This window comes from Battus philenor, unplaced genomic scaffold (genome assembly GCF_028537555.1).
Source record: "Battus philenor isolate CCGP_79_NKW_IND1 unplaced genomic scaffold, ilBatPhil1.0.hap1 SCAF_3, whole genome shotgun sequence".
NCBI lineage: Eukaryota > Metazoa > Arthropoda > Insecta > Lepidoptera > Papilionidae > Battus > Battus philenor.
In genome coordinates this window covers 5,903,204-5,923,278 of record NW_027181693.1, presented here as the reverse complement: position 1 = coordinate 5,923,278, position 20,075 = coordinate 5,903,204, and the positions used below count along the sequence as shown (strand labels likewise).

Genomic DNA, 20,075 nt, shown 5'->3' with positions numbered 1-20,075 from the left:
TACTGAGAACAGATTACGTAGCATTATCAGTTGGATTTTTGCGTGTATAAAATCAGGAAATGTTTAGCTTTTTTCGACCATGATATACTATTTATGTAAATAAATAAATTCTTTTAATTACCCGAAAATTTTAGAAAGACTATATCGATTTCTTTGACCTTTTTGTATTAATTAGTCTTCTTGAAAAATGTTCTTTTTGAAATTTAATTTCTATTCAAACTTACGTATTAATTATTAATAGTTAGAAAGTCATTCTGTAGGGTTAGTTAATCATTAATACCGATTATTATTATAAAATGTTGTATTTAATAAATTAAAAATATTAGAAAGACATTTTAATTAATGAGACAGATATCATCAGATCACCATTTTATCTTCATATAAGCGGACAGAGTCCCTTTGCAAGACATATGCCCAAGGATCGCCACGATGATCTTGACGATGTCACCGGTCCACCGAGTGACGGCCTACTGGCTCGTAGTCGCCACTTAGAACCTTTCGCCCCCAACGGATTACACTAGCAATATTGACGGTTGACACAACGTCGGTGACAATGTTTCTTATAAGTAACTTCTCATTTGTGATTGGATTTCGCACCGAAGCTCCGAGCATAACACTGTGTATTGCTATGTGGTTGACCATGAGCTTTCTCACAAGGCCCATCGTAAACGACTACCTCTCAGATCCAAAAGTCATCACCGCCAACACACACTCGCTAAAGATATTCGTCTACAGTCGGATTCGGATTCGGAGCATCTAATATTTGTAAAAAGTTTAAGTAAAATATTCTTTAATAGCAATTTATTTTATTTGTTTACTTAAGAGTTTAATTAAAACTGTATTTTTAGATTACGAGCTCCGCTCACGTGTAAATATTCGCGTCCAATGATTTAGATGAATCTGGCAGGTGCATTTTAACCTTCGCTCCAAGTTGCCTTGTAACAAATACTGATAATCAATGTGATAAGTCGCTCGCTTGGCAAAAAATGTTGGCTGTCACAACGTTTAGATACTAGACCTCTATCAGCTTCATCTCTCTATATAAACTCATTGAACGTTCGTATTTATAAGTAATCTTTCAAACATACAATATGTACAATGATAATGGTCGCGGATGAGTTGCGCAATCGACCCACATACATAGACTGTTCTGCCTACTACATCGATGACGCATGTCCAATCGTCTGCGATTGCTCTTTTTAATCAATGACTCTCAAATTTGTTTTGATATTCTTACAAATTTAGAGTATTTTTATATTCCTATCTATAAAATATATCTGGCCTATGTACTGACTTATCACAATATCTCTGAAATCCTTAGGCTTAGACACTTGAAATTTTGTAGGAATATTCCTTTCGACGAGAAAAAGTCAGCTAAGAATGTATTTAACGAAAATCACACACGCATTAATGCGGCATTATTAGCCCTTTCATAATTATAAAACGCTAATTTTTTTGCTAATAAAAATGACCAAGAATGAATTTCATGAAATTACTACCACAAGAGACAGTACGGCCCACACATAGCGGACGTGGGAACAGCTGGTAGATTACATGAGGTTGCATAGATTCAATACTTGTGCCCTGACTCCATCTGGATTTTTGACTCATAGAAAATACTTTTAGGTGGGGCAGTCAAAAAGTAATTAGAAATAAAAATAATTAATGAGAATCAGTAGTTTTCTAACTTTAATTTTTAATAACCTAGTATAAAGTCTAGCAAAACTAATTCAATTTATATTTTATTAAAAATGTTACATATTTTGAGTATATAACCAAAATTTAAATATTTGTGGATATAGTAACGGACTTCATTTCTCTTTACCCGATCAACAAATGCAATTCGTGTTGACACGTTTCAATAGTAATTCAAAATTCTTGTAGAATTTGCATTGAACCAGTGAACGCGCGATAATGCGCAGTCGTGTAATGGAAATACCGACGACCTTTATCTTACAGCGGGGTAACGACATAACGAATTTCAATCACAGATAATATAAAATGATTTTATGCAATAATATCATTAGATTTTTTTTAATTAATTTAATAAACGAATTGTTACGTGACTTAATTTTGTTTAACGCACTTGTGTTCTCTAGACTTTTACAAGTTATAGACTGCATATGGCAGTGATGTGAAGAAGTAATAAACTGTAGATACCGGGTCGAGGGGTCTTTAAATATATTAATGGTGCTGAGAGGAAAAATGTTAGGTAAGCATATAGGCTTACTAGACAAGGTTATACAGGATGCGATTTCGTGTATAATTGCAATATTTTGCAAAATTTTTATAAATTTCGTCCTGATAAATTAGTTATTCTAATTTTATGGCATATTATATATATAGTACATAGTGCGCGGAATAGATAGCCGCTAGGTCTTTCAGCTCTTAGAGGGCAGTCCACGGAATTGAAAGCAAAGCTTACGACGTCATCCCACAAAATAGACGAACGACGTGTGAAGGTTGTCCGTAGTAGCTAGATTTATGCTACCTCCATCCAGGTATATTGGATATTTATATGGCAGGCGTATGTCCAGCTGTGAACGTCCTGCAGCTGAAATGGTGATGCTAGCAGATTTATTTAACATGAAATTGCTTAGGTGGATATCAATGTGGAATCTATTTTATTGCCAATCAGTAATGCGTAAACTTTGTTGTATTCCGATTAATAAGGCGCAATAACTATTGAACTAACCAAGCTTATATTACAAACATATCAAGATTATTTTAAAATTACGTTCTGTTTATAATTTTACCGGTAATGTACTTTAGGATGACGAGCAACGACTTTAGAATAACAAGAAAGACTTAAATATTTAGATCACAATTAAGGTACATGTTAATGACAATAGAGATACACTTGAAGAGTCAATGATCTGTGCTATCGATACCTAAAATGATTTTAAATACGAACACTTTTGACTTATTTTGATTTATATGCAGTAACGTAAACATCTTCTTAGCCAATATTCCTCACTGTTTAAGTCGAAGGTCTATCTAATGTGTGTTACTAGATTTACGATATTGAAACATGGTCTCTCACTCCGAGCCTCAATGGCAAGCTTACAATCGATAAACGAGCTATAGAGAGTGCAATGTATTCTTGTGCGATCGAATCAGGGGTGAGGTCCGTCGAAGAACAAAAGTTACTGACACAGCTGAAGTGTTAGTGAGCGCTCCGTGTAGCGCGATTTTACCTTCGTGGACCTTTTAGTTCTAAGGACATAATTCCAATCAAGCTACTAAAGGCGGCCGGGCTAGCAGCAACTACTTCAAGAGACACAACACGACTACGACTACGGACCGGTAAGCGTATTGTGTCCACCCACAAGATGGGCAGGGTTCTTGGTGGTCCTATTAAAACTATGGAAAAGGCATTTGTCTAGCGTGCGACGTCTTAAGTCTGATATATATATGATGATGATGATTATGAAATCCAAGTAATAAAACATACGAAGTAAAAGAAAATTCCATTAGTTTTTGATACAGTAGGATGATAAAATATGATTTTTAATTACAATAGATACGAAAGCCTCGGTAACAAAACGGTTATGGAAACACCAAAAAATATACGCTTTACGAACGAACATGTATTTATAAAATTAAAATCATTAAACATATTTCAAATTTATTTATCGGCTACATACATCGTAATTCTAAGTATGACAAAAGGTAGCAAAATTATCTTCTACTAACTGTGAAAATGTAAGCAATAAGTATATCTATCTACGTAATATGTTAGGTTATAGGCATAAAGAGCATTATGTTAACAAAAGAAAAGATCGTGAAGAATGCTTCATCAAGTAACCTAATAAGGCATACTTTAACCAACTATTGTGTTCGGCTTATTTTGCTGAGCTTAGCGTCTCTAGAGCTTTAGTCAGTCCGCGCGTCCAATTTAGTCTATTCAGTTGTGTATCGATTTGATGGTGTTTCCTTAATCTGTATAATTCGGCTCTGACCTGATTTACTTATTGCCATTGCCTATTAGTTATTGTGGGTAAATAATAATTTTAGAAATTACAGTAACCAACAAGTAATAGTTACTATAAATAAAAAACAGTAACAGTAGATATATAGATAGAATATGGTGGTAATTTTAAACTCCATTTATCCACTGTTATAAAGTGTCCTTTTTTATGTCTAGTCAAGCAATCCTAAAATGCGATGTCTGTCCGTTGCGAAGAGAATGATAGTGTTATTCCTGATTCCACCTAAAACCTCACGGTCTTCTTTAACTGCTTTTTGTCAAAACTTCGAACGTATTCGCATACTGCCATAGTTTACGGCGGCGGTCTAGTGCCTCAACTTCTTAGGGTAGAACTGCAATCCCTCACGCGTTAACTTGAAAGCATTAGCTAAAATACTACGGCGAGACTAGGGCACATATGTTGCGGTTCACCCCGAATCGTACAATACGTTAAAGGAGTTGAAGGAGGTCATGGTAGACCGACCTCCCCCAATAATTTTGCTACATGCTGTCTTCTGTTTTCCTAATCTACTCAGTTCCGTTTGCCAATCTGTGCAATGTTATCGAATTTAGCCAAACATGGATTAAGTATAATTCAAAACAATAATCGTGCTTAAAGTGTTTACCGATGGTGCAACCCGCGCTAGGTCATTGACCGGCCTTGTTCACGCAGGGCCGCTGCCGGTCCTCCCTTTGTTCACGTCGCAAGCAGACCCTAGCAATTCATGCGACGTTATAGTGTGAGTGAGAGTCCGTCGACTCGGTTCGTATTTGCGAAGATTGACCCCAATACATCTGCTTAGTACGCATACTGTTCTATGTTGTATGTATTCACATAGCGTGTCGCATAATCATAATGGAGTTAATAAAAATTCGGATATTAAAATTTTTGATCTAGACTTTTGTCGAATTTTACTAAGGTTCTTTTCTAGCAATCCTAGTAATCTTTACTTTCAAATCGTAATTAATATCTGATGATAAACAAGTAATTACTATTCATAATAGTCACTTACTTAATGGTTGTAGCAATGATCAAAGAGACGTTGATGTGACGTCATCTTTATAAGAAGAATTTCTTTTCAGTCCTGTGACATTTAAAGGGCTGTGAGTCGAAAGTTAGAAAGTTCTGTCTCCTTAGCAAAACAAATCACACACGTTGACACAGGCACCAACACGAGCATATGTGCATGTAGAATTATACACAAGTCATTCACTGTCGCCGGAGCGTTCAGCCGGCGAGTCGCCAGCAGAGTTGTGCAAGGTCGCGATCCGTTGTTATTATTATTATTGCACAACCCGAGACAAATCTGGATACGCCATAGTGCCGGCGCGAGCTCGTGCGTCATCATGTGTAATTTTAACTTACGGAAGGACACCGACAAACATGCGTTTCCACAGTCCGCATTGCGCCCGTGCTGATCCCGCTTCTTTACGCCTGTCCCGTGTTCGTGTGCCGAGTGCCGTCTCTTTACCTAAACTCGTTATCTCGACAAGCGCTTTGTTAATCGTTTTACGTGTATCCTCGCTTTCTGTCTGCTAAATTTATTGTCATTTACAAACGCAGTGTGAAAGAGAAATATTTGTTTCTAGTACCTGATAAAGTTCAACGAAATAAAGACGAAGAAAGGAATCGAGTTGCTTCAGCACCTAGTAGAATACTATCACGCTCAAACTAACTACTTCCAAGATGGTTTGAAGACGATTGAGCACTTTGGTGTGTACGTGGCGGACTTGAGTGTGCAGCTCCAGAAGATACGGCAGCAACAAGACGACGAACGGCGGAGGCTACTAGAGTTGAGGAATATGCTTAGAGCCGCCGCACCGCCAGATAGAGAGGTAATCTGTTTTATTACGGTACTACTATTACGTGTTCTTGCAATGGATTGATAATTTTGAATTTTCCGTCCTGACATATGATATAATTTATCTCGTACAATTCTATCATTAAATATAGATAAAACTTTAACGACATCCACGTCTTTGACGTCAACTCATTGTATTATCGTTAACACAGTGATTAACACAGCCGATATAACAAAAAAAAAAGAAAAACACCTTACTCTCCTTTTGATAATGAATGTTCGAAATGAATTGCTCTAGCTACAAATATGACATTTGTAGAAATGATGACAAAAAGAAATATTAAGTTTGTTTTGGACTCTTAGATCAGGCTGCTATGAAGCCCTGAAAGGTATATGTGTCGGATTGTGTTGAATTATGATTTGTTTTGTGTTTGAAACATTAATTTGCGCATTTGTTTGTTATATACTCTTATAGACTCAATTAATTATTTAATTGTTGACTGTGTCGGTTGACTTTCCATTGCACGAAGATATTATTCCTGTCGTTATTTATTTGAGCTGATTTTTTCAGTGACATAATTAATTAAAAGGATCAGAAATCTTACATTTACATAATAATAAAACATGTAATCTTAAAATTTAGCGAATTGTCTTATATTGTATTGCCCTAGTTGACTACTTACATTAAGTTTCTTTATAAGCTTGGTTATATATGTATAGTTTTTGTTACATTTTAAAATAAAACTCAAGAGAGATGATATTCCTTAATAATTCAAACGGTACATCTAAAAATCATAAAGAGCAATTTTGAAAGTGACATCATGTTCAATTCACTCGATTACGACTTACGACTGGCGCACGTATTTTTTTATTCATTGCACGCGAAAATAGCAATTACGTTGGCTATCCATTTTGATATGTATAAAATTTTACATTTTAGACGGTATTAAAAAAGATTTCTATCATGTTATGTTTTCATTCTCAATGTCTAATTTTTAATGGTTGTTTATTATTTTTGACATTTCATAAATGAACCCGAATTCTTTTTATATTTTTATGTTATTATGTTTTAAAAAAAGGTTATATAGGTGCTAAGTTGTACATGTGTTATAAAAATGTTTTTAATTATTGGCAACAAATAGTTATTTATCAAATAATAAACAAATATACTAAGTTTCTTTAAAGCAAATGTTCACATTTTTAATATTTAAATTTAATATTCATGTTTTTACTTGACATGTTATTAATAGATATGATTGCTGTAAAAAAATTATACCTTTATGCATTCAAATTTTCTTGTGTATAAGGTGTCTTGCCGCCCATCTTGATAGAACACCCTACTGCTCAATAAAAAAGTTTCGTGTTTCGACTTATTTTACCCCAGAAAATCAGTCGTTCATGTGATTTTTATTCCGTATTTTGTATTTTTAGGTAGCATCTTCGGTGGGAGGATATTCCCTTCACCAACTTCAAGGGGATAAACAACATGGCGTAACGCGTAGTGGGTATTTGCTGAAAAAATCTGAAGGAAAGGTTCGTCGCGTCTGGCAGAAGCGACGCTGCCGAGTTGCAGCTGAGGGATACCTGGACATATTTCACGCAGACGAAAACAAACCGCCCGCGAGAGTCAACCTGCTAACTTGCCAGATTAAAGTAGCCTCAGAAGACAAGAGAGCGTTCGATCTAGTCTCTTGTGAGTATTAAATCTCTTTAGCACCATTGTTATTTTACACACATTTATTTGTATACAATTGCTTTTTTAACTTGAATCATTAATCAAGCTAGTACTCGAAATAACGATAGCTAGTAATATTTTTCGTTACTTTATAAAACTAGTAACTCTTTTTAGACAACTGTGTACGGTGTTACTATGCACTCCCTTGTTTTTTTTATAGACGCCCTTTGCAAAGTATACGTTTGCCCCAAAGATATCTATGGGGGAATATACCATAATCGCACACTTTGCAGGCGGGTTTGCGATTGCAGTATGGTATTATGGTACGCAGACGGCGCTGTTGTCCATTCTCTGGAAACTTGTTTGTGAGCAGCGGCTTATCTTATATAATTAATACACAAAGTGTGAGTTTCGTAAGATTTTATCTCGGGAATCGAATCTGCAATCTACAATTGCAAATCTCAGTCCTTACCGCTGGCCTATCATTCCGATTAGTACTCCGAATATTAATCAAAATATTTTTAACTAAAACTCATTGTTGTTGAATATGTACATAGTAAGCGAAGATTTCAAATTTTGAATCGCTGTATAACGCAAGTCAATGTAACACATTAATGTGTACTCAAGCGCTTAATTAAATCGCTTAATTGCACGGTAATAGTGATGCAATTATATTCAATGAACCGCGCTGACGTGTTAAATAACACTGTGTATATACTGCTTACTTTTTAAGACTAATTGTAAATTTAATAGAGTAATGTCTTTGTTTGTTAATACTGTTACTATATTAATCATACGTTCTTTGCTCCGGTCGTAGATATTAGATTTTAATACTGTTAGGTATCTAGTTGGTAGGATTAAGTCTGTGTGTGTATTTACGAAGTTGGATAATCTTTCCGATACGTTTAAATGTGGATAATCTCGTTAGGTCTAAGCTTTTTCCAGGAAGTCGCGTTTAGGAGTAGACTAGGTATTTGTTTGTCAAACAATATGTATCATGAACAGAATTAACATCGTCATTATTACAGCCTTATGGCACCCACTGCTGGAAATAGGCTTACCTCATAGATATTCAGTAGGACCTGTTGGAAGCTGCATCTTCCGACGACTTTATCAAGGTCGGTTGTTCCGTGTAGGTAGATATTTTATCAGTTTTATGCGTTATAAGGCGTGTCCACTGCTGGTTCAACTTGCCAATTCGATGAGATATGTTGATTATTTTCTTTCTTCTACGGATTTCCCCATTTCTAACTCGATCACGTAGAGGAATTTCGAGTGCAGCCCTCTTCATGGCTCGTTGAGCTACTGTGAGAGTGTCAATAAGGCTCGAAATGAAAGACCACGAGTAGTAATTATTAAACACTTGTTTAAATCTAAGAAAACATTTAGTAATTACATTAGTTTTACTTCGTATTGTTTCAATGTATATTTGTTCCTCTTCGTATAGTGATGATTTCGTACTTACTATATTCTAATTGCTGGGTATAGGAGATTATTTTAATTTCAATTAAATGGTCTGAAGAACGTTTTCAAGATTACTATTTCAGTAAGGATAGTTTAATTCACTTTTACACGTTTCTATGAACAAGTGAACCTTTTTTCAAAAAAATAATTAATGTCCTTTCAATTCGTATTTCATGTTTATTCATGTTGTTTTAAGAAAGAAAAAATTATAACAATTTTGAATAATCGAATATGTAATATAGTTTAGATTTATTATGGCTTACATTTAAAACGTTTTGTTACAATTGAACATGTGATAATTACAGATAACCGAACGTACCATTTCCAAGCGGACGACGAAAGCGAGCAGCGTGCGTGGACTTCAGTTCTCGTTAACTGTAAGGAGGGTGCGTTGCTGCGTGCCTTTCATCAGCAAGCCGGCGATGGGGACGGGCACTCCCTGCTGGATTTGCAGCGTGCCATCATACGCGCCGTGCGGGCCTTGCCAGGGAACCACGTGTGCGCCGACTGCGGCTCCTCTAACGGTAATTTATGTTAAATATGCTGCCTGGCTAGCTACAAATACCGGAGGATCCTAGAATTAAAAAAAAAAAAACAATGTCATGTATACTTTTTTCTCCGTGGTGTAACCCTCTTCCATATTCAAATGTGCTTTAAGATAGTCCGTCATGTTATATTTATCCAAAATTCGAAATGATTAATGACTTTCATGTTTGGTCTAAAAATAAAGATGTTAATACTGTTAAAGGTATTATACTAATAATGTTAATTATATTAATAGATTTCGCAAGACTCCTGATTCATTTTAAAAAATGTATAGATTAATAGAATTATTTTTAAAAATATTTAAGTATGATACCAATTTCAAGTTCAATAAGTCAAACCAACGTCAGTGATTAATTATCAAAGAGGATGTCCTCTTCCTTTCTGAAAAAATTTACTCGTTCCAAACTAACAATAATTCACACATAGAATACAGGCATATTTATTTGTTAAATCTTAAATATAGAAACATATGAACATTCGTATATCGCGACATGTAATGAATTAAAACCTTATTATATATATAGAAATCTGGATGTCTTTACGAAGCTTTTTAGAAGTTTCTTGTTTATCATGTTTGCTTTAGTTATGTCCACCCACATGGAGAGATGACATTGCTAAGTCAAAACTTTTTTAAAAGTTCTTTTAAAAAACATTTTTGGTGACCCGTCTTTTCAGATCCCACGTGGCTGTCTACAAACTTCGGCATAATAGTATGCATCGAATGTTCTGGAAGTCATCGTGAGCTTGGAGTTCATATATCCCGCATCCAGTCTTTAACCCTCGACAGGTTGAGTACGTCGCAGCTACTGTTGGCGCGGCATATGGGGAACCAACTTTTCAACGAGATTATGGAGAATACTTTAGATGAAAGAGATAAACTCACGCCCGAAAGCACCATGTAAGAAATATTATATAAACTGCCTTTATTTTCAATGTCTGAGCAAAATTTTAAAAATATAATATTAATATATTAAGGGCACACCTTTGTGTCGAACAGAATAATACCCATATATATCTGTGCGTGTGTGTGTATTTGTTTTTTATTTTCTTCATAATAAAAATGATTAATATTGTAAGGAATATTAATCTCGTGTCGTATAATTGTCTTCATAGTTGATGTAAATGTTTAAGGGAAGTTTTCTTGACAGCTGATTATTCATTAGGTTTTCTTTTTTTTTATCTCCCTTAGACAAGTGCAAACATCATTCAAGATGTTTTCTTTTATTGTTATATTCATAATTATGTAATTTATTGTATTTATTAGAATATATAAATAAATGTACGTGTTTAAGTAAATTCTTACTACTACTACTTACTACTACGTGTTTAAGTAAATATATCTACATATTTGTCTTTTTGAATACATTATATATTTACGAATTTCTAAATTGTCGGAAGTGGCAGCGGACATACCACACAAAACTGGCTTCTGGGATCTTAAGATTCTGGACCACGTACCGGTAAATGCAGCTTTGGACATCTGCCCTTAGTGACGAGACGACAATGTTCAGATTTTTAGAAGTTCGGCCGATTCCATTGTCAATTTATGGGTTAAGCTAAACGATAATGATGATGGAAATACGGGGGGTACTTGCCCTTTTTTCCTGTACAACGGTTATTTCTAAGACAATGCTTCAAGTGATAAGAACCTGTTTTTGTTTTTTTCTTTTGTGTTAATTCACACACAATAAAGTACCTTAAATTACGTAAAACTTTTAACTTTCTTTTAGATGACTTTAATAAAATCCCGTGAGGGGGTAGTGGTTAAAGATATTCTATGCTTCCAATTGTACGGAACATGAGATACCAAACTCTAAAACTCTTTATTTTTGCCTTTAGGGATGAGCGTTTGAGATTCATCCGTGAGAAGTACGTATATCGGACGTGGGCCGCCCGTACGTGCCGTGATGAAGCGGAACGGCTGTCTGAGGTTGAGCATGCAGTGAACAACGCGCACTTGCACAACCTGCTGCAAGCGTACGCCGAAGGCGCGGACCTTGCTGCAGCACTGCCTTGCTCCGTACGTACACCCTTCCCACACAGCTTTTGCCTTTATACTATTTGAATTAATTATGTCTAGTTTATATATAAGTAAATTAAATGTGGATATTAACGCAAACAAGTAGTTTTTAAAGTATAATATTTTAAAATGGTGGTGGTCGTAGTCACTTACGTGGTCACTTACCATGAGCCTAAGAAGTCTCAGGTTTATTCAGAGAGACATGGGGAAGGCCATGCCCCATGGAAATCCGCAGAAAAGCGTAGCGTAGCTCGTAGAATTGCTCATTTGAAGTGGCAGTGGACCCCACAGCGATTGTGCAATCGATGGCTTTTGGGTCCGAAAGGTTCTCGAGTGAAGACCCATGAACCGGTAGACGCGGAAAGGACTTCCTACTAGGACGAACGATGACATACTTAACGTCGCGGGGAGTCGCTGGATGCGGGAAGCGCGAGACCGGTCATCGTGGCGATCCTTAGAGGAGGCTTATGCCTTGCAATGAGCGTCTATCTGCTGAAACGAAGAAGAAAAGGACTATATAAAAGTCTGTATGCTTTCGTGAGAAGTAAATTAACATATATGTGAGTAACAGCATATCTTTCCAAAAAAATTAAAATTACTATTTTTTCATTAACATAATTACACATATGTTATCATCTACAATGGGCAGAGTACGTCAGAAGAATGGCAGAAAGGCCCAAATTAATATAAACTGGAATCAGATTTATCTCCCCTTTAATGGCATCTTTCCGCTCACAGCAAACATCTACACTTACAGCATCATTACACTTTAAGCATCCTTAATATACAATTGTAGTAAAGCAATTTATTTCCAAGCTTTATAAGTATTATAAAAATCCATAAAACCATTATAAGACTTCATGGTGTATTGTGTAATACCATACACAGTTACCCACAGGAGTTCTTAAGGACATTATATGGAACATACTATACAACATATGTAACGAACACAAAAATATATGCAACTGTCTTTTGTTCCAAAGCAACAACTCCAAATTGTTATTCGTTAACTTAGGTTTATTTTTTTGTCAGATTTTTCTTGTGCACCCCCAATAATTGAAATGTAAGTTTAATACATTATAGCAATTGCGTCTTAATAGTAATATATACAGAATAATCCAGACGCATTTCACGGTCTATATTTCCATGGCTTTGCTTGAAAAAACCAACTTACTGCCAGCGCTATTTTTTCACAGGTGATATACTGGTATATCACTTGTAAACACTATATGACATGGCAATGTTACATAATTTACATTAGTTATTTGGATTCCGGGAATCGTAATTGTAATCTGCGACACTAAGTTACGGTCTTTAACCACTATTACAATAGTGCTCGGCTGCTCCGTTCTGTTCTAAGGCGCGGTACAGCAGTGTCGGTAGCACTACATCTAACGCTATTAATTAAATTCCAGGATTGCGGCGAAACTGCTCTACACCTCGCCATATCACGGGAACTTGGCGATGGCTCCTGTTTACATATAGTCGATTTTCTAGTCCAAAACGGTGGATCTCAGCTGTTGGATAAAACGACAAGTTCGGGTACAACAGCGTTACATCTGTGCGCAATGTTTGATAGAACTGAGCCCATGAAACTGCTGCTCAAGGCTGGAGCAGACGTGACGATAAGAGACGGAAGCGGGAGAACAGCTCTGCAACTAGCTCGCCAGCTAGGACATCACGCCTGTCAAGAACTGGTGAGACTTCAACAAACCATACAATTAAACAGAAGCCTGTGTTAAATAAAAAAAAAACCTTTTTGGAAGAAATATTTCATGTAATCTACACAAATGCCTTTAAGTAGAATACAAAAATATTATTTAAACTAATCATACCACTAACAATAAACACACTTTATAAGTGAAATACAATTAAGCAACAACCTAGTACATTATTTCATCTCATATCAACATCACACGAAAATAAATAGTACTAATGCCTATTTTATAAAGACGCATTATCATCGATTTATGTTTATTATTTTTAGTTAAGTGAATGAATTATTATTAAGTTAGGAATTAAGTGAATGTGGGCACCAACACAAGCAATTAGTTTAATCATCATCATCATTTCTGTCATAGAACGTCCCCTGCTGAACAAAAGCCTCTCCTATAGATTCCACATGGTGGATGCAGGCAGCTTCGTACCGGTCCTTTTGGAAATCTACGTAGCCTAGATCCATCCGACTAGTTTATATGGTGCAATAATAAATATACCTTAATTTTTACTGTATTAAGTTATTTCAAAAAATCATGAATTTGCAGTTTATTTTATCAAAAAACTAAAATTATTTATTAAGTTATTCACATTACCCACTGAGGTTCATCTATTGTCAATTTTTTTTAATGTCGTCCTTCAACTCAAAGCTGATATTATCGGACTTATCTATTTAGACTTACATCCAAAATAATACTTAATCGCTAGCATAGTCCGATCCTAAGGTGTTAATAATTATTTAGAAAAGGTTCACTAAAAACCGTTCACTGGTACAGCACTTTTAAAAGTTAATATAAGTTATTGGAGGCTTATAATTTCTCTAAATTACTTGAACCTGAGTATAAAATAGTTTTAAATTAATTTTTTCTATATTAATATATACATATGCACTATTAGCAAATGTAATTACTTAATAATTACACATTTCTAAATAACATTTCGGCGTGGCGGAAAGCTCTATTCTCTTTGGGTAATTTTTATTTTATTATTGTATAAAAATACATTATTGTATGATTAAAATCATTACTGACTTTCTCTAAAGTTGTTTTTCTTTCTCCTTCAGTTAGAGAGTGTCGATAAAAGAGAAAAGAGTATTTTCGAAAACATTAACATCGATTGGAATCTATCTCACGATGACGGATCTACAGATTTCTCAGACGACGATACAGTCATCGATGAAAGAGTAAGTTAAATTTGATTATTTATAATTTTTTTAGGATTTCTCCCGTTACGACATAAGCTCTCTTTCAAAAGGTTTCAAGTTATGAAACCACCACGCTGGCATAGTGCAGTGCAGTTGATATATAGATTATGTAATAAAAAAATATGTGACATATTCTATAAAAAAGAAAAACTCAACAATAATATCAATTAGTCTATTGTTTTTCATTATTAAAAATAGATGTCCAGATAGAGTTCGTACTAATTTTTAGCTTTTCTGTGTCTGTTAGAGAAAAAAAATAAAACATTTTTCATTAAGCGATCACTATATATATGTATATTAACAATTACTCTAAGAAGCCTGATATTTTCTGAATTTCTGAAGATCGAATATGGTTGTGCTCGTCTTTTTGGCCCCGCGTATCCCGAGCATCAACTTATTTTAACTGCCATGCATCACAATACAGTTCGTTATTTATAAAATAGTTCTATCACTATCTACATTTATTTATATTGTCGTCTTGGTTATATATTTACATTTACTTAAATTCAATCGCGAGAAGACCGAATTACTTTTTAAAATAATGCAATACTTCTTTATTTAATGTAATATAATTACTACTAGTAATTACTATTATAATGTATTATAATTACTGCCTTAAAGAAATTCAATGATTTGTAATTTTTTTCTGTATGTGAAAAATAGATGAATATTTAAAATGAAAATAGTAAAAACATAGCTAATTAAAACATTTGTCCGTAGTAGTTAGCTCATTTAACTATATTGTAGTCGGTGTGTTAATAAATGTGTTTGTTTTCAGCAAAACGGTAGCGTGACGCCTGAGAAGAAGTGTCCGCGTTCCCGACCACCTTCATATGCTGGCGGCGCGTGTGGCACTAGTACGGTGGGCACGGGCGGTGGGGACTCGCCCGTACTGCGCTCACGGTCTTCCACGTGCGACTCTCTACACCACGCACCGCCTACCCCCACCACCCTTCCTAGAAAGCCCAACGTGTGTGAGTGTAACAATCTTATATTTAACTAATGCCAAGTTATGATTTTATACTACACGGTAAAATTGATTCATCCCAAACGTTTCGTGGTATAAATATAGTTACTAAATTCGTGTTAACAACTTCGGTACGAGCGTCGACTATAGTCGACAGCCACTGGTGAATGCGCACAGGCGTCTCTTACCCGTCGCGACATTGAGCCGTCCTTCTTGCTCTTTAACACAATTATGATAAGAGTTTTACATTACAAGCTGATACAGATATGCATTACGTTCACTTAATGTCATTATAATAAACAGTAATTGCAGAGATAGGTAAAAATTTCTTATATATAAAGTCGACGCTTGGCCGTGCAGGTTCATATTACGGCTGTCGACTAAAGCCGACGCTCGACTATGTGTATGGTTTTGTGGCCGACAAAGACTGTACCGAAGTGGTTAATTCCTTGTGTAACCGAGTAACATTCTAACCACCAAGATGGGAACAAATTTAGGTAGGCAAGTTTAAGTCTATGTAACGGATGCTCCACTTTGGTGAGTTTGAAATGTAAGTTGCTATCGGTCCCGCCCGCTCTGACAACGGGCAAGTCGTGTAACGCGCAGAATTGAAGGCCATTGGAGTCTTTAAAGTTCTACAAGTCTTTGTGGTGAAGGCCCATGTCCATCTATTGCAATCCTACCAATGTAATGATGATATTGAAACTATATAATTACTGTGAAGTTTTTAATTGTTTTATAGGTTGATATTTTAATTGTTATTGTTTAGATAACATTGGAAGCTTGAAGAAGCGTGCTGCTCCTCTTCCCCCGGCTGTGGCGCTGTCTCACCCCCCGCCACATCCGAGGTCTACTCCGTCGCCATCTGCCGACAGTACGCGCTCAATTCATGGTACATTGTAAGAAATTCTAGTGTAGCGTATAAATAGTATATTTATAATTAATTATTGTGTTATATATATTTTAATACAATAATTATATAACAAATATATATTTGATTTTCTGTGCTTATTATGACGAGGACAGACAGCCTTATTTAGGTCGACAGATAACACTAGTTGCATTTTAAGGATATTGTAAAAATTACCACAAAAATAATCCTGTCCGAGTTTGTAATGAGCATTTCACCGCTTTTGGAACCAACGTAGCTTTAAGTTGAAGTAAGCTTTTATAGGGGAGTTCAATCTGATTATGTTTAATATTAATAAATGTACAATTATTAAATCTGAATAAATTTTTGTTTAAAGGGGGAGTAGTAAAGCATCGTCCACAACAGCCGCCGCCCACACCGCCACCCACCCTGCACAACGGTGCCCACCACAGGGATGAACCCACGCCTCCACCTAGGAAGGTAATATCATTTATAGTTATCATCATCATTTTATCTTCAGGATGCCACTGCTGGATGTAGGCCTCTTCTATAGATTTCCAACAGGACTGGTTCGAAGCGAGCTGCATTCCGTCTTCTCACGACTTAAACCAGGTCGCTTGTCCACCCTGTGGACTGACGTTCTACGCCGTATTTGCTGACCCGTGGTCTCCACTCTAGAAGCCTATGGCCTTAGCAGCCATCAGTTCAGCGCGCTATGTGGTGTGCCAACTGCCACTTTAACATGTAAATCCGCTGTGCTATGTCGGTCTTTTAATACATGTTTCAAAACCAATACTAACTCTTAATAGTATTAGTGTCAACGCAACCTAATAAGTATCATATTCCAACGTTAATGAAATTCATATTTAATTGTTATTCATCAAATAAATTTTATAGTTAAATAATTAATAGCTATTTTCATCGTGGAATATTTTCTAAATTTCGTTAGAATTAACATTTGGAGAATTTGGACCTAACCCTATTAATGTTTTGAAGGGCTTTTTTTCGAAGGGCCTTTGTAAAAAGCCTATTTGATAAAATAATTAATTCATTAATTTAAAAATTACCGGTCAACTTTTTTTTGAACTTTTCTGTGCATTAATGTTGGACCAATCTTATTATGACCACATTTGTAATAACAAATTAAAAGACGTAAATGTCAATGAAGAGGAAATATTTAATGTCAAACCTGGACACTCAGTAGTTTTGCTATGCATTGTGGCATACTGTTTTACAAGAATTAAAAGATATTCATCATTTGTTAAAAAATTTTCACGAAATTTATTTCATTATCATTAGTTGCGTATAGTATATACATTAAATATATCGTACATGAACATATAGTAAATATGTAGGATTTGGGGAAAAATTAAACTATTGATAAAAAATGATTTTTTGTTCAAAATAATAATTTTTTTTTTTACTAATTACAGAAAACTTATTGTTTCTTGATTGATTAATATGTTAATCCACAGATAACTAATGTATAGTCGCTGATAATCATTAGGAATTACAAACAGGTTAAAATGTTCATTAATATTTTAACTACAATTTCTTTTATCGTTTAATTTCTTAATAATCAGGTCACTCTTACTTGGTAACCTTTTAAAATAAATCAAAATATTAATATTGTTATTCATGTGAAATCATTCACCACTTACATACAATACAATGTATAATTTATTTAAAAAAGAGTGTAATTAATGTAAAACTATGATATTAGATTCTATTCATCGAGGATTAAGTACAAGGTTGTGTTTGTTTTTGCTTCAGAAGAAAAATAGATTGCATCTGGAAAAGGCAGTCAATGCGAAACTGAAAAGGGTAACATGTCTGACGAGCTTTAGTGTACTTACTAGCTTACCCTTCTTTTGTTTAAGTCGTCATTTCATTTGTTTTATTTAAAAAACCGAAAGTATTGTCAAGAGAATGGCAAGCATTCTTAACCACGAAATTATTATTTTTTTAAGCAACTAAATAATCTAAATATTGGCCACTTATCATTAACATCTCTTGACAATCAAACTGGATAAATTATGCATATGGGAAGATAATATATGCATAGTTTATATTTAAAATCTCTTATTGCATGTACAATATATCTAATAGCTTTCAGCTTAAACGTATTTTGTATCCTTCGATTAATATGCTGAAAATTAGAATTCCTCCCTTAGAATTCCTTGTTGAGTAGAAAGTAAATAATACCACACTAGAAAAGTTGTTTTATAACACTGCAAAGTCGTATAAAAACCTGACAATATTTTGTGAAACTGTCCCCTTTCAATAATGCTGGAGTTTTTACTAATAACACGAGTGGAATGCATGACTTTGAAGTGATTTTACACACAATTATATAAAGTGTATAGAATAATATAAAAATATTCACGTTTTGTTTTTTATATTACAATAATAAACTTAATTTTGATGATTTTCCTTAAATTATAGTAGTAACTGATAAAGTAACTAGTTCTCTCTGTCATCTTAAGATCAGAATGTGCATTTTGATGGTATTACACTTGGTAACTCGAGGATTCCACTAGCTGTCCCGATCTGACAATGATAAAAAAATTTGGTTAAAAAAATACGAGAAACTTTTTTGATAAGTATTTTTATCATCATCATTTCACTTGTGTCCTCTGCTGCATACGGGCCTCATACATAGATAATGCAATAAGACCGGTAGGTAGCAGCCTATATATAGTATCTAATCATGATTATGTCAACCGAGGGACACCCCACTGAAAGGCAAAAGTTACCTCCCAAACATCACCAGAATGACAGACTGGTCTTAATCTGCATCCAGCGACTTTTCGGTACATTTACTATGTCACAGGTATACCTAGTGGGTGCTTATCACGCTGCGACTTTATTTAGCAAATATTAAAATATTGTTAATGTTTACAGGAATGTTCTAGTCAAGAATCGTCGCTAGAGTTGTGCGACATGTCGGACGCGTGCCTGGACGACAGCCGGCTGCAGTCATCGATGTCGCGCGACCGCTCGCGACGCAGCGACAGTCGCTCCCTCGACGTCTCCGACACGTCCAGCGTACACTCGCGGTCGCCCTCCACTTCTATTACTATGGTATTAATAGAATTTCATTACTCCACTTCAAGACTTATCTTCTAACTCATCATCATTTAAGCCCCTGGGCATCCACTACGCCCTCAGTTCTAGCACATACGGAATTTACAAATGCCATTAACAGTTGTAACAGGGTAACCATCCCTCAAAAAATAAAATTATACAGGAAACAAAATATTTTTATCACCATTTCATCTGTAAGTACACTGGAGGTCTTCACTATAGAACTCTAGGCCCCAGCAGTCATCTGCTCTATGCGCTATGTGACCTGTTCACCACTACTTCAACTTGCCATTACGCCGGCCTATGTCTTTCGTTCGCCTACGGATCTCATTATTGATTGTATCTCGCAAAGAACTCATAGCTCTCTGTGTGGTTTGCTGGACAAGTAAGAAATTAGATATGAAAGACCAGGTTCAACTGCCGTTTCTAAGGTTTTGGATAGACAATCGACCGACAAGCTTAGTTAAGGACGTCACACTGACAAAACACTGGACGCAGGCCGCAACAAACTTGACTTGTTCTAGTTGACCTTGCTAAGCATTAGAAGACAGCATTGCTTGCATTAGAAGACGCTAGATGCAATCCTCTTCCTGCTCATGCTCTTAAGAATCTATGGAGTAGATCTTCGGAGAAGCAGCGGACGTCCCTCAGCTGACATGATTATGATGATGATTAATAGCTTATTTTTTCAATAGAAGTTTAGTATTATGCCATAGCTTTTTAAGTAGAGACTATAAATTTACGTAATTTAAA

The 20,075-nt window shown here is 35.3% G+C and overlaps 1 protein-coding gene across 1 annotated transcript in view; it reads left to right on the top strand.

The window, feature by feature from the left end:
• Positions 1–20,075, top strand: part of Asap (ArfGAP domain of ASAP) — a 65,198-nt gene that overhangs the window by 42,673 nt on the left and 2,450 nt on the right. The window contains exons 6-16 of the mRNA XM_068770841.1: positions 5,561–5,806; positions 7,204–7,465; positions 9,217–9,435; positions 10,133–10,355; positions 11,297–11,477; positions 12,893–13,174; positions 14,257–14,376; positions 15,176–15,371; positions 16,134–16,256; positions 16,612–16,715; positions 19,140–19,319. Of these exons, the coding sequence (XP_068626942.1) occupies positions 5,561–5,806; positions 7,204–7,465; positions 9,217–9,435; positions 10,133–10,355; positions 11,297–11,477; positions 12,893–13,174; positions 14,257–14,376; positions 15,176–15,371; positions 16,134–16,256; positions 16,612–16,715; positions 19,140–19,319 (2,136 nt within the window). The remainder of the gene's footprint in view (positions 1–5,560; positions 5,807–7,203; positions 7,466–9,216; positions 9,436–10,132; positions 10,356–11,296; positions 11,478–12,892; positions 13,175–14,256; positions 14,377–15,175; positions 15,372–16,133; positions 16,257–16,611; positions 16,716–19,139; positions 19,320–20,075) is intronic.